The 26,443-nt window shown below is 42.3% G+C and overlaps 1 protein-coding gene across 2 annotated transcripts; it reads left to right on the top strand.

The window, feature by feature from the left end:
- Positions 1-602: 602 nt before the first annotated feature.
- Positions 603-24,585, top strand: mkln1 (muskelin 1, intracellular mediator containing kelch motifs). Of its 2 annotated transcripts, none has more exons than XM_041963912.1 (18): positions 603-682; positions 1,819-1,888; positions 5,074-5,216; positions 7,768-7,856; positions 7,970-8,079; positions 9,117-9,309; positions 9,921-9,998; positions 10,280-10,345; positions 12,422-12,534; positions 13,217-13,429; positions 13,858-14,079; positions 14,239-14,368; positions 18,125-18,272; positions 18,896-19,010; positions 19,675-19,814; positions 20,491-20,593; positions 21,071-21,125; positions 21,643-24,585. In XM_041963912.1, the coding sequence occupies exons 1-18, from the start codon at positions 603-605 to the stop codon at positions 21,762-21,764; spliced, it is 2,190 nt and encodes a 729-aa protein (XP_041819846.1). In that variant the 3' UTR covers positions 21,765-24,585. The 2 variants fall into 2 exon arrangements, with proteins under 2 accessions (XP_041819846.1, XP_041819845.1); XM_041963911.1 differs by having other exon boundaries at positions 9,921-10,037.
- The last annotated feature ends 1,858 nt before the right edge of the window (positions 24,586-26,443 follow it).

The following is a 26,443-nucleotide window of genomic DNA, read 5'->3' as shown; positions in this document are numbered from 1 at the left end:
CAGTCACTAGACTCAATACCCATACTACCATAGTTAGTATGCAGTTGGCAAACCAGCATGCTTTTCTGACTATTCTGACCCACAATCCTTTGCGCAGCGGAAGATATGTTGCATCGACTGTATGTACAGGTGGTACAGAGAAGCTGGGATAATCTGGGAAATATTGTCCAGTAGTAAGCAAAGGTATCAGGCAGAAGTAAACCATTAACTTAATTTCCAAAAATTCCCACTTGGTTTAGCACATGCAGCAGCTCAGACCACAAAACAGGATACGCGGGGGGGCATAAACAAAACCTACAAAATGATGCCGACATGATGGGGGCCTTCAGGGGCATTAGCTGATTTTGAGAACTTTTCATGAGGAGTTGTCCTGTGTCAAAATCTGACAAATACCTTTAGTTTTCAGCATGCTTAAATTGGAAGTAAAGTAAAAAAATTTGCTCCAGGGTCTCCAAGCAGGTTAATCTGGCCATGTCACAGTGAGGTTGCATCCATCCTGCTTCTCTACGCAAACAAAACAAACCAGGGTGTACTGTTTCTTTAAGGGCTGTCACTGCTCGCTCCTCGCTAGCCTCCCGCTGCTTGTTATTTTCTGCAACAAGATGGCTGTCGTTCCAGAGAGCAGAGTCCTCACTTTCAGCGTTTTTAAATGGAGCTCGTACTCCTCCACATATTTACCTGAGTGAGTAATGCACACGTTAGTTGGCCCGGCACATGCATTAGGTTTTGTGGTTTTAGGTGGTCTTTTGTCGCTTCAGTGCACCAGTGATTCTTCCAGCCGGCCCGACTGGCCTAGCTCGTCTGCGATCCGAGCCAGCTAGCGTTAGCTTCGTCAGCGGCGATAGGGGCGTTTGTTTTGGACACTCAGCCGCCCGATAGTGACGTGGCTGACGAGCCATGGAAGTGTTTGAGGAAATCTGTAGTTTGTCAATAGCTGCAAATTCGACATGACAACATCTAGATATTCCTATGAAACCTGTAGTCATTCACTAGCACCATTTAGTTCATTCTGTATATAACGTTAGCAGTTCGTTTCTACTGCATTCATCCACTATGTTGTGTGTTTGTGTAATGTTCCGTCAACTTAGATCTTCTTCTCTGAGAAGAGCTTGTTTTGGCTGAACAAATCTTCGTTTTGCAGTAGTTAAGCAAATTCTGTGCAACACCAGGCTAATGTGTGGTCAAAGTAGTATCTTATTGAGTCACCAATGTGTATTCCGGTACCCTTGCACGTCAAAAACGAACGTCCACGTTAGCTAACTGGACTCTAGAGCTAAAGTAGGCAACTAATGTTAGCTGCTGTTATCTAACCAAAGAGCTGTGCTTTAGCAACCAAAGCTAATCAGCTTGTTTACCGGCTACTTGAAACTGGTGTTGTGAAACGGGCTGTCACACTTCATGGTTGACGTACACAAAGAAATCCTCCTAAATGTTATAATTTCTCCGTTATGTGAAGTCACGCATAGTTTTTACACATTCGCCTGTTGCTGGTTCAGCAGTAAAGACACAGTTTAACTATAGCTGCTCTATGTTAGCTAGCTACCAGCAACAGTCTGCTAGCTTAGACTAAGGTAGCTGTAATGAAATAAATGGACTCTTTGCACCTGCTAGCACAATCTAGCCTGTCTGCATAAGCATTACTATTGTTTTATTACCCCATTAACGTCACAGCTAACTTAAACTCACACAAACATTGTGATTGTGGATTGTGATTCCTGTGTCACAACTGGATGTAATGTTGTGTCTCCAGTTTTTTGCTCCTGCTGAGATGTCTCACAGGGATAATTTAACTGTACCCGTCTCGCCATGTTTTTCTAGAAATATCTTGGTGGACAAACCCAATGATCAGTCTTCCAGGTGGTCTTCTGAGAGCAACTACCCTCCACAGGTAAGTCTACTGCTGTTTACGCAGATGGTGTCTTTACTTGACTCCTCTGTTCCAGATGGAGCTTGACATGAAAATTGACAGTGTGCAGGAGAAATGACTTGTGAAGTTCAGGGAGGCCTGTGGTTCATTTGTCTATACTCTAGGTGTATAATGTGTTATCAGCATTCTTTTAGTCAGTGCCGGTTTCCACATCTTCCTGGTTTTCTTACAAGCTCTGATCAGGCCACTGACCTGTGCAGCAGATGCGGCAGAAGTCTTATTAAGGAGATAAGAACAGCATGGCAGAACGTAGCATTTACCTTGCTGATGCAAGAGCCACAGCACTGACTGATATATTTCTTCATTCATGATCCAGATAATAAATATGTGTGAATTCACTGAAATAATCGATTTGTTTTCTTGTAGTGTGCTGCAGAAAAAGGTCACTTGTTTGATAAAAGCTTTTGTTGTGGAAGTGTTTAATGAGCAATTAAATAATTTTCCCTAACATGGCTGAGGACTGATGAAATGAAATTCCCCAGCAGTATGCAGGTCATTCCTCATACAGTGAAGAATATGTTGCTCATTGTGTCTCTTGAACTCATTGACCCACTACAGCAACACTATGGCAGGCGTAGTTTGAGGTTAAATCTGAAAGTTTGTGTTGTATGGCGAGAGGAAATGAAGCATTTCAAAACAATGGTTAACCACTTACCAGCAGCTTGAGCACGCCAGTCTCACAATGTTTGTCTAGTAAGCAGCTGGGTGGTATAGTAAGGCTGAGAATAATAGAAATAAGCAGAAACAAATATATTGTGTGATTATGTAGGTAGCTTTTTTTATGCTAATGTATTATCAAATTGTCCTATTATTATCTGAAAACTCAAATTCTTTCACATTTGCAGTATTCAGCCAGGTAATTACAGCATGATTATTTGCTGTGCATGTCTAGTAAGGTGGGGTGATTGGACAAATACATGAGCTAAACCAAGCTACACAAGAAGTCAGCAGCAGCATAGAGAGGCTGCAGGGGAAAACAGTGTCTAGAGGCAGAAAATTTTCACATCCAACTTGGTGAATTTATTTTGACCAAACCAGAGCTGATGACAGAACAGTGGAAAAGCTAACCAAGACTGTTTTGATGAGTTTTATTTTGCTTCTGTTGAGTTTGAATGAAGTGTAAAGCACGCTGAGTTAACAGGGCACTTAAGCTTGCCTTAGTTAACTGAAAGAGAGAAACTTGAATTCAGAAGAAGTACTGTTGTATTTTTCTGCAGTATGCATAACTCTGCACTGCTTCCAACACTGCGATGTGCATTACAGATTAGTTCTTTCCATTTTTCTGCCCTTCACATTAAAAGCACTACACATATCCCCTTTAGCTACTCACCAGTGGGAGGTTAAACTCACTCAGACTGGCAACTCAGTAAAATAGCTTACAAAAGCTATAAAAATATTTCCTGTCTTGACATTTTGTGAGTGTATGTTGTTTGTTTATTGGACTAATAAATAAATAAATGCAGCAAACTCGTTACACAGGCTCTCAGCTGAAACTGCAGGGGTGAGGGGGGGGGGGCGCCGCCATATACACAACCACACAGATATATCGGCAATGGCTGATTCTTGGGCTGTTGGTGGCCAGTTGGAAAATTTTGACATATCGCCCATCCTAAATGTCTAGTCTGTTGGTATTTGCCAGTGTCAGTTTTAAAAAGCAATGTCGGTGTGAGAGCTGACATGATTACTTGAATAATTAGATCGTTAATTTGCAGAACATAAATCACTTGAGCCATTTTTCAAGCAGAATTGGCAACCATTTCCTAGTTTCAGCTTCTCAGTTGGAAGAATAAGCTGTATTTCCTTGTCTTTTGTGATTAGTACATTGACCATCTTTGGGTTTAGGCTGCTAGTTGGCTCAATAAAGTAGTTTGATGACATCACCTTTAGGTTTCAGGAATTTTGATGGATTTTCATTGTTTTCTGACATTTCATAGACTAAATGATTCATCCATTAATCGAAAAAAGTTGCATCCCTAATTGGTATGAATCTTGAGTCATTCAGATATTTTTGCACATTGGTTTTGGCTTCAGAAAACCACTTCAGCTTCAACAAGACACTGAATCCCTATGAGTGCCTGCCCCAAGGGTACTATAGACTTTACTAAGAGAGGGGACTTGATTGAAGTTTACTTTAAATCAGTGTCTAATCCTTTTCAACAGATATCTGCATATGAATGCAGAATCTGGAGTCAGTCTGTAAACAGTCTGTGTGGAGAACAAACGAGGCAGGACTTATTGGCCGAAATGCAATCTCAGAACCATCCTGCTATTGTCTGACAACGATTTAGCTTTTTATTAGCTTTTTCAAAAAGATTTACCTGAATTCACATGCAGATATCTGTTTACAGAGATTAACCAAAATGTAGTCTTGACAGCGGCTCCGGCCGTCGCCATCTTGGCAGTACCTGACCAGGCCAAACTCCCCGCTATTCCAAAATTTATAGTTTAGAGTTTGAACGTGGGTGGGTTGAGGCGGGCCGAATGAAGCCTGGTTGCTGAAACTTGCTGGCTAGCTGTCACTCAAAGTGGCCATGTCCATAATTATGAATAACTTTGACCCTAAATCTAATTTAAATGAGTGAGTCATATAAAAATTCACCCTGTACAGTTTTCATGAACGTGTAGTTAGCTATAGAGACCATTTTTATTGATGAAACAGGGGAAAGTGACTCATGAATGACATCAGTGTTTGTAAAGGTTTCAACCCAGATTAATAGTGATAAACTTTCAGGACATTGGTTGATAGAATATCTGTCTTTTATGATTGGGTGTGAAAACATTGGTCCCTGGGGTTTGTTAAATGCCTGCTTTTCAGTGGCACATTTAATCGATGTTCCGTCCTGTGGTCTCCACTCGTTCTGGCCTAATGGCCACTGGCGATTTGTCATTCGATGTCCTGGCTTGTTAGAGCACCAGTGACATGTGGATGTGGCTCATAGATTGCATGTAATGCCACTTACCTGACGCAGTAGATTGACCCTGCTGTAGTCATTTAGATAATGAGCAAATCTTTTCAGTGACTGGCCTGCTATATGCACAGGCAATTTCCCGCAGGCCTCCACACACACTAATAGCATCATCACTCTGCTCTTTGCCTTCAGTCTATTTTATATCTCCTCTCTCTTTTTCTCTCTTTTTCTCTTCAGTTTTTAATCTTGAAATTGGAAAGGCCGGCAATTGTTCAGAGCATCACCTTCGGGAAGTATGAGAAGACTCACGTCTGCAACCTGAAGAAGTTTAAAGTGTTTGGTGGGATGAGTGAAGAGAACATGACAGAGCTTTTGTCCAGGTGAGATGTCATTGCTAAGCCAATCCAACTGTTTATGTTTTGTGAATTTTCAGCTGCTTAAGTGTGAACTTGCAATGCCATTTGCGGTTATTATCTCGTGAGAGAAATTGAGTTTGTTTGTAGCTTGTTGGGGGGGGGGGGGTGATACACAGCCTGGGAGAAGGGTTTGCCTCAGAAGACAGCTTAAGGGGAAATAATGTCCCACAGGCAATAAAGTATCGGCAAGGAAATTGGATTATTGATGTCAGGGATTGATTTTGTTTGACCTGATCTTATAGCATTGGTTCTAAATCCACCAAATTGTTGATGGTACCAACACTGACCTTGAAGGCATTTTTCCGCTGCGGGGACTTAATGACCCGTGAGCCCTCGTGAGGCGGTTCTAAGTTCTGCATTGTGTTGCCACTGTGCTTTGCAAACTGGGACATTTTGGATATACGTCACTGAAAAGGCAGCACTGGGGCAAACATAATTTTTATTCTCTGTTTGGTAGGTGAGTAGAGTTCAGTTGTGGTACAGGCAACAATGGGGGAAAAACTACAGCTATTATTGAATGTCTTTCACATTTGCATGTAATGACTTTTAAAGGTCAGTAGGAGTCAATTAATGAAAGAGCCACACCTGCGGTAAGAGGGCGAACGTCAGTGGATGTGGCCCAACCATTGTTGCAACAGAGCACAGCAAATCATTTCTAGACATGAAGCTTTTGGTTGTGCTGCCGCGCAGCTGAGTGGCAAAAATTGTTCATCTCTCGAAACTTTTTAAAATTTTGAAATTATTTGCTCAATCCAAACTAGGGATGCCCTAATCCAAATCATCAGCTTGTTATGGCAGCTGGTATAGCACTATAGGTCATTTTGACTGCTTTGTAGCGTATTGAGATTTCTTCCATGTAGCAGTGTAACCTAGGCTATAAATAATGTCTGACACTATGAAGTAAGAACCACAGAAATCCTGCTGTTAAGCAATACAGCTGAATGTACACAAGTTGTTTGTGTTTTGAATGATTTCATTTACTTATGAGCAAATGAAGCCACATTCCAAACATCCATTCTGGGGAAAAGTTGCAGAACAGTCTGGTCAAGCTCATCTAATAGGTTAAGAAAATGTAGCTAAGCAGGTTTCATTTCCTGCAGTCATTGTGGAAGCAGCACAAGCTGAGCGGGCTTTTTCTTTTCTTTTTTTTGTGCAAATGCACAATAAATATAGAAACTGTCAGAAGAGTGGGTGATGAGATGATGTTGTGCTGCCATTTTATCTTTATTAGTTAATGTTCGTTAGCTTTAGACCGGAGAAAAAATAATTAAATTGCTTGTGCTTACCGTGCCTACACAGGCTACCAGCAGCTATCAGCTTTCAAACCAGAATGGGTTTTTTTGCAGTCACTCTGTGCATGACTTTATGTCACAAATTCATCAATGCGGCATAAATGTCAATAAAGTACTTTGACTGTTCCATTTGTTTTTGTTGGCTCTCTTGCCTGACATATGCTTTAGTTATTGGATCTTCCAGTGCTTAAAAAAATGTGTATGAATTTCAGCGCGATTATATGAACTGCGAATATTCATTCTGGTGCGCTCCAGCAGCACTACGCCCATGATCATGATGCTTTCTTATTCTGTCAGAACATGCTTTCACTTAGTACGTTCAAGTCATCTGAGCAGTACCAAGGAGGAGGAGCAATGCGACAAGTAACCAGCAGTCAGTCTAGATGGACCGCTGAAATATGCAGTGTAATCTCCCTCCCCCTCAGCTTGCGCTGTGTGCAGGTAGTCAGTGTGGAGGACACTTCTCACTGCAGGAGTGGGAGTTCAGTTGTAGTTATTAGCTTCAGGGCCTCAGACTGCGACCATTTAGTTGCATTCTGTAACCATTTTTGGAGACGGTGCGACAGAATTTTCTAAGTAGGAGCATCGGTGCGACTTGCAAATATGCCCCAGTTTTTTTTTTTGCTTTGTTTTAAGTCGTCATTGTACAAAATGTAAAACATCAGAATAAAACATCACTGAAAAAATCACAAAATCATTCTGCAATCAATCATCTTATCCACTTTCTGTATATGTAAATACTTCCTCTATATGTACAACGTTTGTTACTCAGCCAGCGAGGCCCAATCGCTGTCGTGATGCTACAGCCATTTCAAACACGCTTGCTTCTAGGAGGAGCCCTCTTTTAAAAAAGTAATGGAAAACGACTTTCTCTTAAAGCATTACTTCACAGTGCAGTGTTTCTGAAATAAAACACACATTGTTATTTCTGTAATTATGTATTTATGACCACAACATTCATCAGTAATACATCTAAGATGGGAGAAGAAGAATCTGTTGCATTGCATTCTCATATAAGTGGAAACTCCTAAATTTTGTGCTGGTGGGCCTAAAATAGTAAAATAAAAGTATCCACGGTGCTACCAGTAGAAAAAGTGTTGGGACTGTTTGTTAAAGAAGGGGACAGGTCAGGCCATACTGACACGACTATGCAATTGAGCAGCATATGGATGAATCTCAGCTCAGTCATACAGTTTGTGAAACAGCTTTTCCTTCTCTTCCAGTGGCCTTAAGAATGACTACAACAAGGAAACGTTCACCTTAAAGCACAAGATTGATGAGCAGATGTTTCCCTGCAGATTTGTCAAAATAGGTGAGAGCTGATGTGGTTTGTCTGGTGTCTGGTTTCTGTTGATAAGATACACAGTCAAAACATGTCTTTTTACACTGTCTTCCCTCTTTCTCCATGCTTCTGCTGTGTCTCAGTGCCTCTGATGTCTTGGGGTCCTAGTTTTAATTTCAGCATCTGGTACATTGAGCTGCACGGTATTGAAGATCCTGATGTGGTGCAGCCCTGCCTTAACTGGTACAGCAAGGTAAGCACCTGATGGCAGCCTGGGGGTTAGGCTCTGAATGGAGCAGTGGACTACTTAGTTAGATGGAATCATCAGATGGCAGCAGAACTTAACAGATGCCTCTGGTTCTTCTGTGTCCTCAAGCAAGGCTAAAAGGATAAAATCATACCGACAGATTGTTTCCTTTCGTCAAACCAGTGTGAAAATGTTGAGTTTGCTACATTTTTGTAAACTGGTGTCTTAGCTTGATTACAAGAAAACAGGGATTATAAATGAGCCAGCAGTAACGTTTTAAGTTCAGAGCTTCACAACACACCAGCAGGTTTGAAGAAAATCTAAATTACAACATTTAGTACAGGGGGAAACTAAAAATGGAAATTATTGTTGAATTTTCAAATTTCCGATGGTCATTAAACGAATCATGGGCTACAAACACTTATGTCAGGACAAATAATCAAATTTAATCTTAAAATATGTTACGCATATTATTTAAAAACTCACCCAAAATAAAGCTTTGCACTAGCCGGATTCTGTAAAACAAAAAACATAATATTCTGTGCTCCTCAGCGGGAAGGCTTGAATGACGTGACCAACAGTCATGTGACAAACTTCCATGCTTGTGCCATTTCCATAGAGGTGCAGGCCTCACAGTCTATAAAGGAGCTCACAGTGAGTAAATATGTGACAGGGGCAAAAACCGGCCAGAAACTGGAAGGAGTTTCATTAATTTGTCATTCCATGTTCCCAGTTTCTGTCCTTTTACACTCAAGATCAGCTTAATCTGAACTCATGCAAGTAATTTATTGATACTAGAATTTGCTGCATGTGACCTAAATTCAAATTCATGTTGCGTAATACTTTCAAATCATTAGGTACTTACACACATTTAAAAAGTTCACAGAGTATTTGATGCCAGCACGTGGTTGTTGGAACTGACACCCAAGCTCAGTGTTGACACTTTTGAGTCAACTGCTACAAACGTGTGGCTAACAGTTGTGGGTTGTGTCTGTGGACTGAAGTGAGCCTAGATCTGTTTCCTCTCCGTCGTGCCCTTGCAGTACAGAGAACAGGAAGCCATCCGCCTTTGCCTCAAGCACTTCCGACAGCATAACTACACAGAGGCCTTCGAGTCACTGCAGAAGAAGACCCGGATAGCACTGGAGCACCCAATGCTCACCCACCTGCACGACCGGCTGGTGCTGCAAGGAGACTTTGATGCCTGTGAGGAGCTCATAGACAAAGCAGTGAGAGGTATCGTGATTGTCTTTATGAATCTAAAATTAAACATGACCAAACACAAACACAGTTTAAGGTGAAACAGAGCTTTTGGCAAACCTCAGTCTGGGGTGGAGATGTTCAGAAACTCTGTTGACATGCAGACAGGGAAAGCAGAGTTATCTCTTATGAGTTGATTTTGTGCAATGGCTGCTGTAGCCAAAATATTGCTAGTGCTAACCTTGCTAACAGAGCTCATTAGATGTTTAGACATAAATCAACGGTTACTCTAACACTATATTGCCAGTGTCGCCGGTTTCGAATGAGACCCTGTTTAGACCTTTAGTTTCAGGAGGCCTGCTGATAGTATGTTTTTTCAGGCTTTTGATTGGCTAACGTGGCTTTAGGGTTAGGGTTATATCAACGGCTGTTGGTTTAGCATGCTCTTGACACCGCTTCAATTGTGTTTGTGTTTTCATATAGACAGACATTTTTTGTCTTTGTATTGACTGGATTTGTTTTTTTTTAATTTGAGGACTAAAAACCCTAAACACTTACATGCTGACTATGGTTTAGTGAAATCCTCTTGGTCTGGTTTCTGCTTGTGTTTAATTTTGCCATATTTGATCCTCTTCTCTCCTTGCCAGACGGTTTGTTTAACCAGTATATCAGCCAGCAGGAGTACAAGCCCAGGTGGAGTCAGATCATCCCAAAATGCAACAAAGGTACAAGCGCCCAAGAAATCAACCGAGACGACATGAACAGTGAGACAATCTATTCAAGCGGGAAATGTTCCCGATCCATCAATCAAACATTTCAGCACACTGTGAAAGCTTCGTTGCCTTGCAGCTAAAGCGATGCGTTTGCTTGTGGCCTCCCTCCCGTCCTCTGCTCCTGCCATCGTTTCACCCATTCCACATCACCCTCTCTCTCCCTTTCCTCTGTGTCATTGTGTCTCCCTCGCTCACACGCCATCCTCGTCTCTTCCTTCCTCCCCTCTTTGCAGGTGATGGTGACGACAACAGGCCAGGGATGAGGGGAGGACATCAAATGGTCATTGACGTCCAGACTGGTGAGACCCACGCAGCCAGTGTTCAAGACCAACGCTGTGACTCATATCCTCCTACACAGACTCAGAACGCAAAGCTCTATTACTGTTTAATCAAATTAACCCTCCCTCCCCGTCCCTTCAACCTCCAGCCCTTCTTCTCCAAAGAAAACAGTGCTGAGGGCATTTCTCTCTTAAACCCACATATATCACGACTTTTGTTTTGTCAGAGACACATAGCTATTGTTTTTTTTTTCCTTGTATCTGGCGACATTGTTGGTGGTGTACTTCCCCGCTGGCCATCTGAAAAACAAAAGGCTGCGTTGTGTGTGTGTTTGAGTGAGAGAGAGAGAGAGTGATGCACTGTCTGCATCGCGTGTGGGGACTGAGAGAAGGCATTGGATCCCTCTGGTCTGCGTCTGGGCCCGCACACACTGGTGTCTGTGTTTTGGTAGCAGTAGTTGATAGTAGCAGTAGATACAGGACATCCCAGATGATTTCTTTGTCACCAGTCCCGTCCCGAACCTGATCCCATTCAGATTCTCATTAGTTATTTTCTGTTTTGATTACCACAGAGCATTTAGAGCATTTAGTATGTCTCAACACAAAGCAAGGCTTTGAAGGCTTTTAAAAATGATCCGATTTTCTCGCTTGGCAATATTTATTTTACTGTACATTTTGATTGTTGTGCAGCTTGACAAACAACAAGTGCGCATATATCTCTACACAAGGCTTTTCTTTTTAATTTGTACGTTTAAAGTAATTTGTTTGTTGCCAGTTCTGTTCCGTCCCAATCCCCTTTCAGTTCTCAGTATGATACACTGGCTTGTTTAGATGTTTCTCTGGAAACCTCACCACTCCAGAGTCTGCTGAATCCTCCTGGAGGTCTTTTGCAGTCAAACAGGAGGTTTTTGAAATTTGCATCACGTGACCTTTGCTAAGGATGATTGTGAGCCGTATCCCTAACAAGCTAATTTAAGTCTGACACCTTGGTAAAAGATATCTCAGAGCTCAGATCTCTTTTGTATGGTGCTCCTTTTCTTCAGTCTAAAATTGTACAAAATACAAATAATCCTCTAATCTTGCTGAAGATGTTGAAAAGAATTTTAACTTGGAAGGCTTTTAGAAATTAGGTTATATTTCACTCTCGTAGCCATTCACACTAACAGAAATTTTGAAGCTGCCCAAATTTTGCATGCTAATTTAGGTTTACCTTGCCAGAGCTTATATATATATATATATATATATACTGATTATCAGCCCAAAACAAACCGATTGTTCATCATTACCAATGACTCATGGAATACTTTTTGCCTCTGTTGTGGAATTGTAGCAGTAAAGGCACAACTTATTTCCTCCTACACAAGTTTCTCATACAATCACAACTTCCTACAACTTCCATCTGCCTGAACTGCAGTGGCCTGAATTTGACCCAAACAGTGAGCAAGCGTATTAAAGAGAGGCACAAAGCAAATGTGTTGTAAAGAGGTAGTATATCGCAGTATATCCTGTGTTCATCTTGTGTTCTTGTTACACCACGTCCTCTTTGCAATCCTATCGGTGAGTAGTTACCAAATGTTAGTAATTCCCACGTATCTTTGACAACATTTAATACTCTGAGCCTGTTCAGGACCGGGGCCAGTCCAGACATGTTTTTGATTTGGTTGTACAACTATATAAAGCCTGACCACTTTTCCTTTACTTAATGTTGTGTATTGCTCTCTGTCTTTTGTATCGATTGCCCTCTGTTAAAATGCTGTCATGGCTTCTGAATTAACTCTGTAAATGGGTTCACATACACTGCTGCAGGCTGGAACTTAACCATGTCATCTCTCTCTGTGTTGATAACGTGTCTACAAAAACTGACTCTATGTCAGTCCAGCTCACTTTATGAACTTTAAATGCTTTTTCAAAGTGTAACTTTAATCGGATTATTCACAGTAACTGAATGTTGAGTGTGTCACAGTTTCTTTTGAGTGAAGGGATGATAGAGCGCAGAAGTTCAGCTGGCTGATAGCGATGCTAACCAAAGCACAATGCAAATGATGAGAAGAGGGTTAATGTTGTGCAGCTGTAGTTAGTTGTTGTTGTTTCCTGCAGAGACTGTGTACCTGTTCGGGGGCTGGGACGGCACACAGGACTTGGCTGACTTCTGGGCTTACAGTGTTCAGGAGAACCAGTGGGCCTGCATCTCCAGAGACACTGAGAAGGAGGTGAGCGGGGTCAGGAAGCATTTTGTCCGAACACAGATGGTTATTAAGTCACCAATACATACCAAATATTTTTCATACATGCACGTCTGAATGAAAGATTTTGGGAATATTTGCTTCTTAAAGACCTCACACATGTTTGGAGGTGAAGTTTATGTGTTAGTAAGATTTATAGTCTTCATCAGTGCCAGCAACTGTTGGTGATTTAAGAACAATATTTTTGAATAATTGTTTTGGTCTCATCTGTAATGTATTGTCAGCCATAGCACATTTAGTGTTTAGTCAAATTATAACTAATATTCAAAGCAATCAACGAACAAATGATGATATGTAATCAGAGATCGAGCTAACTGGCAATAAAATAGTTTAAATGAGCCTCACCCTTACCAGATACAACAGAAGTGATGCTTCATTGTCAAGTGTCTGCTCTAGACCTGCCCTGTATGAAAAGTGTCCTGAGATAACTTCTGTTATGATTCGGCTCTATATAAATGAAATTGACCCGACTATATATTTATGCATCAACAACTATATAATGGTATTATATGTAAATGATTCTGAAATTAATTGAAGTAATCTCTGAGTAAACTGATGAATTTAGCAGTTGTAACAGAGTGTTTGTACACTGTGGTATTGCTACTTTGACTCAAGTAAAGCATCTTTGTCTCTTCCACCATTGTCTCAGAGTGGTCCGAGTGCTCGTTCGTGCCACAAGATGTGTATCGACTCCCAGCGGCGTCAGATCTACACACTGGGCCGCTACCTGGACTCCAGCGTCAGGAACAGCAAGTCCCTGAAGAGCGACTTCTACCGCTACGACATCGACGCCAACACCTGGACGCTACTCAGCGAGGACACGTCGGCCGACGGGGGGCCCAAGTTGGTGTTTGACCACCAGGTAGCTGGAATCTGTCTCCATCTGTACCGTCCTGACCTCTCGTTGAATTTACACACCAGCTGGTGTGTAACACTGTCTTCAGAGAATGTTTTTTTTGCATTTAGGGACCACCATAGGGGAGGATGAGGGGAGGGGTGCTAGATGCTACTGAATCCTACACGCTGGACCTTTTAACCCGTGACATTATTTCTAAATAAATGATTGATTCAGTAGTTAGTCAGAAATCTGACTGACTTTGAATGCTGGACTTCAAGTTGATATAAATGGAAACCAAAAATTCTAATTGTAATTGAGACCTCTCTCTAATCCTTCCATATAAATAGTGAAAATCAGAAACTCCTCCTGCTGTCTTTTGCTAACCCTCTTTCTGAACTTTCACACTTCCTGTTTCCTCCTGTCTTGTCCTCCGCTCCCTGCTCTTCCGGCAGATGTGCATGGACTCAGAGAAGCACATGATCTACACGTTTGGCGGTCGCATCCTGACGTGTAACGGCAGCGTGGAGGACAGTCGGACGTCGGAGCCTCAGTTCAGCGGCCTGTACGCCTACCACTGCCAGGCCGGAACGTGGAGCCTGCTGCGGGAAGACTCGTGTAACGCCGGGCCAGAGGACGTCCAGTCCCGCATTGGACACTGTATGCTCTTCCACACTGTGAGTCCAGTTTGGCTTTATTTCTATTGCTTTGAGGATAATCTTTCCTAATCAGTTCAATAAGATACTGTGACCGTGAATGTTGATCATTATTTCTGTATTCCTTCATTTTAGTCTCTTCGTTTCCTGAACCTAGCGATCACTTTTCTCTTTTAACAGAGAAACCGCTGTCTGTACGTGTTCGGAGGTCAGAGGTCAAAGACGTATCTTAATGATTTCTTCAGCTACGACGTGGACGGAGACCATGTGGAGATCATATCTGACGGCACCAAGAAGGACTCAGGCATGGGTGAGATTTATCCTCCATCATACAGTTCTTTCTCTGTGCTCAAATTCCAACACTCAAATTAGGAAAAGGGTATTTTTTGGGACAAATTCCAAATGTATTGATTTTTAAACCACACTGGTTGGTCTGTTAAGCTGATAAATCTACAGTGGAACATTGTGACACACAAGGAAACTCAGCATCAGGTCACATGTGAACCCTGAGATAAGGCTGCGCTCTGATGAGTGAGCTTGTGTTTAGTGGCAGGAAAACTACAGTTTGCATGTCGGCGAGGCTAAATTGTAACTTTCAACCATCAGCAAACAGTATGATGACTGTCTTTATTCCGTGCTGAAGTTATTCGTTCTTTAGTTAAGTATTAAATTTATGTCAGCCTGAATCCAGACATTCAGACCTTCCCACTTCTTCCAGTGTACTGCTTCATGTACATATTCATTTTAAACAGTTTTATTGTCTTTCGTGACTGTAATAAATGTATGTGTCTAAATATATGTATATCTTTAGAGTCACATTTTTGCAATTGTAAGGTTAATAGTCATAGTTAATGTAATAGTACCGTAATAAGCCACAACAAACAGATGGTTATTGATTCAAGTTATCTGTCCTGAAATGTCATATCAGTACATTTCTGATAACTGCTGTAACTGCTTGCTTAGCTTTTCACCAAAGGTTGCATGCTTTGCTCTGGTAGCTCATTGTAATGTAATGAGAGCAAATGCCAAAAATGCATATTCAACACTATTACTACACAGATGCAGCCAGAGACTCTTCCACTGCCTATAGTCTGTCAACGCAACCGCTTTCAAGATGCTCCCATTGCTCTCATCGCAGGCTACAGGGTGTAAACCTATTCTGCTCAGGCGGGTTTAGGTACAGTGTGTCACATTTCAGCGACAGATTATTGAATCAGAATCAGTTTATCCTCCCAACAGCTGACGTCACTTCAGGAATTTCTCACCAGCTCTAATGCTGACGTTAGTAGGGTAAAACAAATGTTCAGTATTCTACAGCGACAGCAGGACACTTAGAAAAAGTAGAGGAACTAGATTCAAATTACTGCAGAAAAACAAATGCAGAACTGTTGTTACTATGAATATTGACTGCCTTGCAGATTTACATGTGATGTGAAACTGCTTGTTGGGGCTCAGGAAATGTGATTTAAAAATATATATATATATTCCTGCGTATAGGTTCATCTCTGCTGCTGCATTCAGTCTAATGGGCTTTAAATGTTTGTGGCCTTTTCTACCTCTGTCAGAGGAGATGTGACAGATTACCTGCGTAAAAAGCTCTGGCAGCAGTGACATACTTCCTGCTCCGTCAGACAGATTGAATGAGATCTCTGCCGCCCTCCCAGCTCCACCTCAAAGGCAGCATAAATAGACCTCTGTCTGCTGACCACTCACCTCTTTCCTGTCAGAGCCGGGCGGGGAGGGACAATCTGGGCGCAGTGATAATATGGGAGAGAAATTGAAAAATTCAAATGGGTGTGTGAGTGAAACAGAGCAAGAAAGAACAGAATGTCTTTTGGCAGGAAGGAAGCAGCAAGCCCAAACAGTTCTCTCTGTCTCATAATCAGTGTCAAATGTTGATGCGAGCTGCGGCTCGGGCCGGGCTCAGCACCGCAGGAGCCTCGCCTGCTGTTGGTCTTCGCATGCTGACCTGTAACCCCAGACTCTGTGTGGGAGCACTGACGTCTGCCAAACAGCCTGCTGTCTGTCTGTCTGAGCTCAGCTGGGAGTTCAGTCAAATCGAGTGAAATTAGATTATATCACTATAATTATTAAATGTGTTCGGCGTTGCCCTGCAGTGGTAGCACAGTCTTTTAAATTTACCTCTATGCTGCAGATAGTCTAAGTATTGGAAGATACTGTTGATGAATCACAGTTGCTGTCTGTTGTCTGTAAAATTACACCCGCATATCTACGGCAGTGTGTTTGGCCGTAACGGAAGAAGCTGCAGATAATTCTCTGTTGAAAAAAAAAAAAAATTATGAATCGAGCCACGTTAGGGGATTTCCAAAAGACCACACACACAAATGCAGTGAAGTTCACACATAACACGCAGATAGTAAATGCAGGTTCAACAGTCTGTATATAAATGTAGCTACATTTTTTTTAATGGATTTCTGCTACATTTATTTAAAACAAGAAATACTTGCGTGTGTATTACAGATACATTTGTGAACCTTATTTCTGATACGTGGATTTGTTTTACATTTAAAAAGAAGAATAACTAGTTTAGTTTTCTTGGTCTTCCAGACCTCAGCTTGACCTCCACTGTTCCTGCTAACTGCCATTTCTTAATTTCATTACAAGGAAACAACTACCTGAAAACGCTTTGCTATCTTCGCATAGCCTTCTTCTGCTTTGTGGGCATCAGTTATTTTAATTTTCAGAGTGCAAGGCAGCTGCTCTGAGGAGCCCATGGCTGCTTATTGTTGGGACGACTGTTAAGCAGTCGGAGTATTAATAAAGCTCTTAAATTTGCAACTCCTGACCTTTCCTAATGATGATTGTCAACAAGTCATAACACTATCAAGCTAATTAAGGTCTGAGACCTTGGTAAAGCTTTTCTCAGAGATCAAATATCTACATTTATGGAAACAGTATCAAGATATTGTGAATGAAAATGACCTTGATAGAGGATTTTTTTCCCCATGTCACCCAAACTCAGAATGTCAAAAATAACATTAACAATTGATTTTAACAAGTAATCTGAAATGTGTTCATTTGAATGAAAAATGTAAAGGCTCCAACAGTTATAGTAAAGTGATTTTCTTTCCCGCACAGTGAAATGATTGCCCTTTTTCCTGAATTTAAAGCAGCAGTTTACCCCAGCACAAACCCCGCTCTAATGCTGAGTCAGTTGAGTGCCAAGCTGCCTGCAGTTTGTCATGATTTTCATGCCCGTTGTGCTCCTTCCCCTGTCTGCACAATCCACAGAAAAAAATGAAATATGAAGTACTTCTGCTTGACTGCCGCAAATCAAATCACTCTTTAGCATGTTGGTGCTGTGCTGAACTGGACGATGTTACCGATAAGATGACACTAGATTTGATTTGGTTTGTCTGAATTTGTTTCAGTTAGATTATAGATTACAGACAAAGCTGAACTGAAGCAACAATATATGACTCCATTAAACACATATTTCTAAGGAAATCTGATCATTCATGGTGGAGCTTGCTACAAAGTAATTGCATTACGCGCCCTGCGTGCAGCCCTAATACGTTTACATCTGATCTGTCATTTGATCGACGCCTGCAGTTCCAGGAGTCCTGGACTTGCTGTAATTGTTGACCTTCACAGGGAATTGAACTCTCACCCGTGTCATTTTTGGTGTGTTGCTCCACCCACAGCAGGTCTCAGGCCTGCTATAATAACTGGAGAACAACCGCGTGTGTCGGCGTTTCTCCCTCACACCCATCTTAATTTACATGCTGTTCACTCTGCCTCTGCTGGGCCTTGTTGCCATGGCGGCAAGTTGCTGTGTTTTGCTTTGCTTTTTTTGAACTTTACTTTTACGTTACGTTTTGATGGTGAAGGAAGTTTCTTTCTTTATTAATGAGGCTTGTCAAACTCATGCCTTTATTCATGCTTTGAGTTTTTTTCCTTCAGGCTAACAAGAAGCACTGACCTGGATAGCTTCTAAACATTGTCGTTGTTGTCTGAGTGGAGTCATTCCTGTTGGAGGAGTAAATATTTTTATTTCCGAGTTGACGTCCATGTTGATTTATCTTTGCTGTGTTTGCCTCCACAGTGCCGATGACGGGCTTCACCCAGAGAGCCACCATTGACCCCGAGCTCAACGAGATCCACGTCCTGTCGGGCCTCAGCAAGGACAAGGACAAGCGCGAGGAGAACGTCCGCAACTCCTTCTGGATCTACGACATCGCCCGCAACAACTGGTAAGAGAGAGAATGAGAGATAAACACGCACACGCAGGTTTCTGTGATCATCACCGCAGCAGCATCAAGAGAGTGCACACACACACGCTCGCAGGAAATACTTTCACACACACCAGCTCGTTGTAGCCAAGATCTTCACCACAACAGATAACAGAGCATGCATGCAAACAACACACTCTCGCTCGTCAACATTTTATCCAAATGTCACCGCCGCAGAGTGTTACAATTCAAAGCATTCCCTGCGTCTCTGAGCCCTCCACCAGGGAGCTTCATGTTCCCGCTGTCTATGTAAATGCGTGTGTGTGTACGTGCATATATGTGCACATGTCATATTTGGCTCAGTGGCTGTGAAAGAACAGGCTGCAGCCCTCGCTATTCCAGTACATTGATTTCAGTAGCTGTTCTCGTACTCGGTGTCCAGTGAAATAAGTCAGTGAGACACTTGCAGCATTATGTTGACGTGTGCTCATTCCTCTCTACTGGGCCTGCTTTTGTGTGTGTGTGTACTGCGTATGAACATGCAAAACAAACCTATTGTTGAAAAGCTTTTCCTTGAGGGCTTCAGGAAGTGTTTTTTTGCTCCCTTCACTTTTTTTTTTTTTCTACTGTGCGTGTGCGCTCAGGTCATGCGTGTATAAGAACGATCAGGCAGTGAAAGAAAACCCGAGCAAGGCTCTGCAGGAGGAGGAGCCGTGTCCACGCTTTGCACACCAGCTGGTCTACGATGAGATGCACAAGGTAACACACACAGCTCGGACGCACACACACTCTTCTTCAGTGCACTGTCACACAGATTTCATGACAAACACTCAAATAGTAACACTCCAGCTACAGCTCAGCTTTGTCAGATTTTAATTCAAGCTGCATCCAGTTAACACGTCTCCTCACGAGCTGTTCATTCACACACCTGGCTCTACTTCTGATCACAGCTGCCTTTTGTTACACGGCACATTGGCAGCACAAAAACAGTTTCAGTCAGACTTCCTGTGACTTATTGCTCCCAACAAGGCTGGTGAAGGACAAGAGCTAAGAGTCAGAATTACAGAGAGGACTCGAACCCCACATGGGACTAACATTTTTAGCATCAGAAGGAAAAAAACAAATTCAACAACTTTAACAATCCATGCATCACAGTATTTGTAATGTTTGTTTCCTTTAATCCTCGTCACATTTCTTCCAAAGAGGGTCAGAAGAGCACTTGCAACAAGAAGAAAGACAATTACTTACAAATCTGACCAGTCACTGCCTTTTAGATCTAATTCAGAACAGATGTTATCAACGTCAACAACATGCTGTTATAAGTGTTGGGTTGAATACAACAGCACTTGAATTTTATTTTGTTATTTGATGATGTTTTTAGGTTTAGGCTGAGGAACAGTGCTTAATCAGTGTGCGTTTCCAGGTGCATTACCTGTTTGGTGGAAACCCCGGGAAGTCTTGTTCACCCAAGATGCGCCTGGACGACTTCTGGTCCCTCAAACTGTGTCGGCCCTCCAAGGAGTACCTACTCCGCCACTGCAGATACCTCATCAGGAAATACAGGTCTGTAGCTTTTTGAATTCCAGCAGCCATTGCCGAAACACCTCTCCCTCCACCACGTCATGACATGAACTTTCTTTTATTGATGCACCAATATGATGTACGGTCATCAGCATCACTGACGTAATGAAACCGATGTGGTTTTACCCAGAATTGAGCAGTTCACATTAACTGAAATGATGAGTCACAGTCCTTTTGAAATTGGAACAAATCAATTTTATCAACCACCCTGAACATTATAATTTGTAACAGTGTTGATCTGTGATTTAGTGAGTGCTCTATAGTTACAGTCTCATGTTAACCTTAACATACAGTATAAGTGCAAAGTAAGTGCATAATGTTTTTCACAGTCAGTGTATTCACTGTCTGCCATTACATGTTCATCTGTTAGCACATTTGTTAATAGCAGTAGCAATGTAGAGAAGCTGATTCTTTAAAATGATCAACACTTTAGAGGAAATGATTTCTTTTGTCCTTAAAAGGCCCTTGACTTGATAATCTAATGTTATGGTAATGGAAAGTCAAAGAAAGGCCTTGGAGTGTTCCATCTGTGACATGGCGAGGACTGACGAGGACTGATTATCTGCTTTATATCTGTTGCCATCTAGTGTTTGTTGTTGTAACTGCAGCCCCGCTGTGCCCATGTTTAGTTTACCATCAGTGTATTTTGATTGGCCAGGTTTGAGGAGAAAGCCCAATCGGAGCCACTGAGCGCACTAAAATACCTGCAGAACGACCTTTCACTGACGGTGGACCACACAGACCCTGATGAGACCAAAGAGGTACCATAAATTATTTAGTTGTCAGTGTATGCAAGAGGAAAGGGTAAAAGAAAATGACAGTGTGAGAAGAAAGAGAAGCTAAAACAGAAAGACAGAGGAAGGAAGAGGAGATGAAACGAAGAAAACGCATGAGTTTGAAGGAAAGGAGAAGCAGAGGGAAAGGTGTGTGAGGAGAATGAGGCTTGACATGTGAAATGAGTAACAGTATAGGAGAGGTTAATTGAGTCAGAGTAGACTTCTGTGGATGTTGAACATGTCATGCTTTGTGAATTACGCAGAAGTCCCATTACTTTAAAGCTGGAGCTGTAACGTCTAACTTCCATCTGTCCAGTTGGATGTGTGATCAGAAGGTGTATTCTGCCCTCATTTGTATGCTGAGGGTCACAGCAGCAGGAGCTTCCTCTGCTGCGGCTGTCGGTTTGTGTGTTCAGTACCGTTTAATGTCCGAGTGTCTCAGACGTTTGTGCTGTGCTTCAGTTCCAGCTTCTGCCCTCGGCTCTCTTCAAGTCCAGCTCTGACTTCATCCCTCTGGGTAAGAACCTGATCTCTGATCAGACAAAACACCACGTGCGTGTCCGGACTGGAACAATTCTTACACTGAATCCAGTGTTCTGTGTTATAAGAGCTGCCTGATGTGTGTCACTGCAGAAAGTATTGGTTGATTTTAGCATGTGAGTCACTTCTGAAGGAAAACTTCATCAGTAAAATAATAACAGAATAATATCCAGATGCAAATTTAGTAAAGCCAAACTGTGGACTGCAACCAAACTACTGGCTCTTCCATTCTTTGGGATGTCAAAATGTTTATTTCTGTAAACACAGTGTCTCTATGATGCTGATGAACTGTTCCTCTCTGACAGATGTCGTTTACAGCGGTCAAACAAATCATTAGTGCTTTGCATCTGTCAGTGTGAACTCCGATGGTTTAAATCAGCGTAAATATGGTGGAAGTCCTCCATTCTGCTGGCTGCAGCACCTCGCTGAAATTGAACTGTTTCTGTTTTTCCGCCTCTTCCGCTCCCCGACCCCCTCACTCTCCCCCCTCTCAGGTTTCTCAGATGTAGACCAGACGTACGCTCAGCGGACGCAGCTCTTCGACACGCTCGTCAACTTCTTCCCGGACAGCATGACCCCGCCCAAGGGCAACCTGGTAGACCTCATCACGCTTTAGCCCCTCCCACCCCTGATACAGCCACCCATCCCGCATCGCCGCGCCCACTGGACTGACTGAACACCTCCCCATCCACGCACCTGATGGGACGGAGGAGACAGAGACCAGTTATTTTTCTACTCTGAGCCGTGCTGGTGGGATTAAGCTTCATGTGGAACGTCCTGCTGTCAGTCTGCATCGCCAGACGGCGAGGGTCGGAAACACACACTTCAACAACACTGTGGTATTTGGATATGAGCAAAACTCCACAACCTGAGGTGTGTGTGTTTTGCTTTTCCCAAGATCTTTCTTTGCTTTTCTTGCTGATGAAAATGTGTTGGAGGAGCACACAGAGCCCTTCTCAACTCTGCCAAACTTCGCTTGTGTTTTTCATCATCGCTTGATTTTTTTTTTTCCCCAGAAACGTTAAGGCCAAAAAAGAGGATTTGCACGCATTTGTTTGCGCTCTTTTTTCATAGATTTTTTTTTTTTTTTTTTTTAAGTGTTGGATTTGTTCTCGTTGTACCCACGCAAAACGCCCACACAGTCGGCCGCAGGCGTCCAGCCACATGTTTGGAGTAAAACAGATGGCGTCTGTTCAGGCCAATTGTTATGAAAGTTAAGTTCAGACTCACTGGTTGTTAATTTATTTGAAGACAGGACGGTGTGACCACGATACAAGGAAGCCACTGCACTCTCCACAGCTACAAGCTCATCTGTTCTGTTGGTAAAATCTCAGCATCTCTCCTGCAAAAACTGACGGGAACGTTCACGTTGACGAGTCAGTTAGCCTGCTTTTCTGGACACGTGCCCCTATTTATGATCATGACGGAACAAAAACAGTCACAAAATGTGATCATGTGGTGTGAACAATAGAGGAATGATTCCATGAGATAAAGTTTAATATAAATATACCTTCATCTTGGTATTTGTAGTGATCCCTGTAAAACTGGCTGGTGAATTTGGATTTACTACAGGAGACACAAGATTAAGTTTTAATTTTGTTCCACAGTAATTAATTGACTGTAAAGTCATTCTAAGTAGTGAAATGCTGTACAGAATATGTAAATATACATATAGGACTTCTTTGGATTGAACAGATTCTGTGCTGGGTCACGTTCTTTTTTTTTTTGTCCCTCTTCATCACAAAGTCAGGGTCCACATGAAGCAACTTTCCGGCTCATTATTACTTATTCGCAGGAGCAGAAAATAATTGGCGTGCTTGTTTGAATGAAGTGCTGGTGCCAGTAATCCAGTGTGAGAATTAGAGCGGGAAAAGGCATTTTAGGTGTGTTTGTCATGGCGTGTTGACAGGTTGTTCCTTCAGTGTGATGAAAAATCCCAAACGTGCCCCTGAAAAGATTTGTGAAGTAGACAGCAGGGTTGAGTAGAACCAGCCTCACTTCTGCGTCATCCATTACAACCGTGCAATGTACAAATTTGTCAGGTATGTTAACACTTAGACCATGGCCACTCGCCAACAAAAGGCCATACATCATCAAATTAATGAGCACTAGTTTTTTTCTTTCACTAATGAATTATTTAGCATTGCGTGGCTCTAGGATTTGCAGTGTTGTTCTCCTGCTTCAGTCCAGAAATATGTTGACACTAATGAACTGACTGAAATGAGTTTTTCTACTGACATTCATGGTTCCCAGCTGATGGATCCTACTGACTTTGCTGATGTCTGACCTCTCACTTCGTGCCACCATGAGGTTGACATTTGTAGTTCAGAGTGAAATATCTTAAACTACTGGATGGATTTCAGAGTGCTGAGATATTCTCTGTCCCTTGAGGATTTATTGTAATTACATTGACGATGTTCTGAGTTGTTCTTTAGTGCCACCAGCGGGTCATGCTGAAATGTTTCTCTTATTCAGTGAAACATCTCGAGATGATAAATCCTACTGACGTTGGTGATCCCCTGACTTTTCATCTAGCGCCACCATGAGGTTAACATATTATTGAAATATTTCAACAACTGTTGGACTGATTGTAATGAAATTTGGTTTGGACATCCATGCTGCCCTTAGGATGATTTGTAAAAACTTTCATTTCCTGGCCTTTCTTCTAGCACCACCGTCAGGCCAGACTTTGCGTTTTATCCTCTTCGGTTGCCTTTATTTACTTTGTTTTATGGCCAAATACATGCGAAACTCATTCCCATCTGCCTCAGCCTGACTTCGTATTTAGTGCTTATTTAGCAAATGTCAGCATGCTAGCACGCTAAATTAAGATGGTAAACATTATACCTGCTCAGCATCAACATGCTAACATTATGACTGCGAGCATGTTAGCATGCTGATGTTAGCATTTAGCTCAAAGTAAAGCCTCACAGAGCCTCTAGTGTGGCTGTAGACTGTTAGTTTGCTATTTCTCTTATTTTATTGGCTTCTCAACAGCTCTGTCTCCAAGCTCTTCGGCTAAGCCTCACTGCACCTGTCTTCACCAATGAAGTTTAATACTGGCACATTCAGTTAGACCTGCAAGCAAACACCTCTGTCATTGACGTCCAGTGATACTGTGCAGTTGCTGAAAGTTAGTCCACTGCCAGCCAATCAGAGTCTAGGATTTTCAGTGGCCATGGTATAAGTTCATTTTAGGGACACAAAGCTGGTTGCTGTCTGCCAGGCATGAGTTGGTTTCAGTTGAAACAGAGGACTTAGACTGACAGCTGGCTGCCTGTTGAGAGAAAGTCCGTTCAGACAGTGACAGGCTGGTTTTCTGTGGTCGTCATCAAGAGGCTTATTTATTAATTCTGATAACCAGATACTTGATTTACTCATATAGGGAGTGTGTGTGTGTGTGTGTGTGTGTGTGTGTGTGTGTGTGTGTGTGTGTGTGTGTGTGTGTGTGTGTGTGTGTGTGTGTGTGTGTGTGTGTGTGTGTGTGTGTGTGTGTGTGTGTGTGTGTGTGTTGGGGGGGGGGGGGGGGTTTAGAAAGACAAGCTGGTGACACCTGTCACATCTTCCATACGGAGGTGTAGAGTCAGGCTCAGCTACATAGCAGTGACCTTTTGCCGTCTTGCTCAAGAACCCTTCAGAGGAGCGTGAGTCTGGCTGCAGAACTGCCTCCCTGCTCACAGACTGGTTGACGTTGAAAAGTTTACCTCTGCTTTCACCAAACCATTTCTGGGGATTTTGGGGTCCGTGTTCACTGGTGCTTACTGTCCTCTCTGAGTCCCACTTGTCAATTTTCTTGTTTATTGTCTTCCGTGACACTCAGACGCTAACGGATTGTTTGTCAGTGGAAATGTGGTCAGTAACATCCCATCAACGAAACCCAGTGTTTGTTGGTCAGGTGAAAGCTACACATGATTGTCTCTCCCAGTCCCACATTCAGAACAACTGTGATGCACCAGAACACTGCGTGACTTGACGTCCCTGGCACACCTGCCACGACTGTTAACCACAATCTGTACATAATTTCTGTGAATTGTAAAGGATCAGTACTATTTCTAGTTGTGAGCTTGAAGAACACTGAGAACAAAGGACATCGTTTGATCAGTTTGACAAGAGGGTGGAAATGGGTGAAAAGATGTTTGTTCATTGTGTAACTTAATGGCAAATTTAAAAATCTGCTATTTCATATTTAACACTATTTTGATCTGTAACCAGAGTGAAATTCAGCGGTTACTGAGACTTTAAGATCAGAAACGAGAGAGTTCACTTGTGAGTCCCTCTTTCGTGGCATTTTCTACAATGATTTACATTTAATGCACTTCAAATTAAAGGAAATTAGAGGACCACGCTGGTGTTTGGCAGCTAATCATTATAAGCGGAAAGTTAAAGTGAGCCTCTGAAACATGTTGCTCAACTACAACTACATACCAGGATCATCCTGAATGCTTGCCCAGGTTGTGTTGCTCATGTGTAAACACTACGTTCTGGTCACAGAGCTAAGACAGCTGCAAGATAATTCCCTGCTGAGCCTTCGTGTTAAAAACCTTGAATTCAGTGACATCTTGTGGTGAAGTTGCAGATTGCATCCAGCTGCATACCCCTGGCCCCACCCTCCCTGAATGGCGCTCTCTGCAGCCACTGTTTGTTTATAATTGTTTTCAGGGGATTATACACTATGGAAAACATTCTTATGAATATTATATTCAATCCGACATATTCTGCCAGCAGATCCCCCTAAATCTTACACACTGATCCTTTAATAGCATTTGCTGCTATTTTCAGAGTATTTCCAGAATCCTCAAAGAAAGAAATATTTCATCTGCTCCTGTTGCACATGTCCAAATGCATGTTTTCATCCTGATAACCGAAAAAAAAACATTTTTCCATACATTAGAAACATATAAAATTATGCTTCATAAAATGCTTTATAAAAATAAGAATTTTGCTTCATGTAATGCAGTTAAATGGCACGATCCAGCTACAGTGAAGTGTGCTAACATTCTCCACCTTTAGCTACCGGTCATACCTGAGGAACACTGTGATTGCTGTGAATTGAACTTTTCACTTGGAAGAGGAAGAACGTGTTACATTAATGTGTGCTTGCTGCCTCTCATACAGCTGTTTACTGCTGTTTACTCACTTTATTTCAGTATGCAGCCTATAGAGACGTGGAACCTACAATGGTAATGACTAATAATGATAAAACCAAACCAGGCCTGATGTTCGCTGTGGTGGGTCACAACCAAACATTGATTTGTTGCTTGGTGCTGAAGTCAACTGAAACCAGCTGCTGTGTGG

This window comes from Chelmon rostratus, chromosome 22 (genome assembly GCF_017976325.1).
Source record: "Chelmon rostratus isolate fCheRos1 chromosome 22, fCheRos1.pri, whole genome shotgun sequence".
Taxonomy (NCBI): Eukaryota; Metazoa; Chordata; class Actinopteri; order Chaetodontiformes; family Chaetodontidae; genus Chelmon; species Chelmon rostratus.
The sequence above is the reverse complement of the archived record's forward strand: the minus strand, read 5'-3'. Positions and strand labels throughout refer to the sequence as shown.

Bases quoted from the DNA above. Each gene is read 5' to 3' on its own strand.
- mkln1 (XM_041963911.1), top strand. From the start codon at position 603: ATGGCTGTCGTTCCAGAGAGCAGAGTCCTCACTTTCAGCGTTTTTAAA. The intron at 1,889-5,073 runs GTAAGTCTACTG...TTTTCTCTTCAG, and splicing joins AGAGCAACTACCCTCCACAG to TTTTTAATCTTGAAATTGGA. The intron at 19,011-19,674 runs GTAACACACACA...GTGCGTTTCCAG, and splicing joins TCTACGATGAGATGCACAAG to GTGCATTACCTGTTTGGTGG.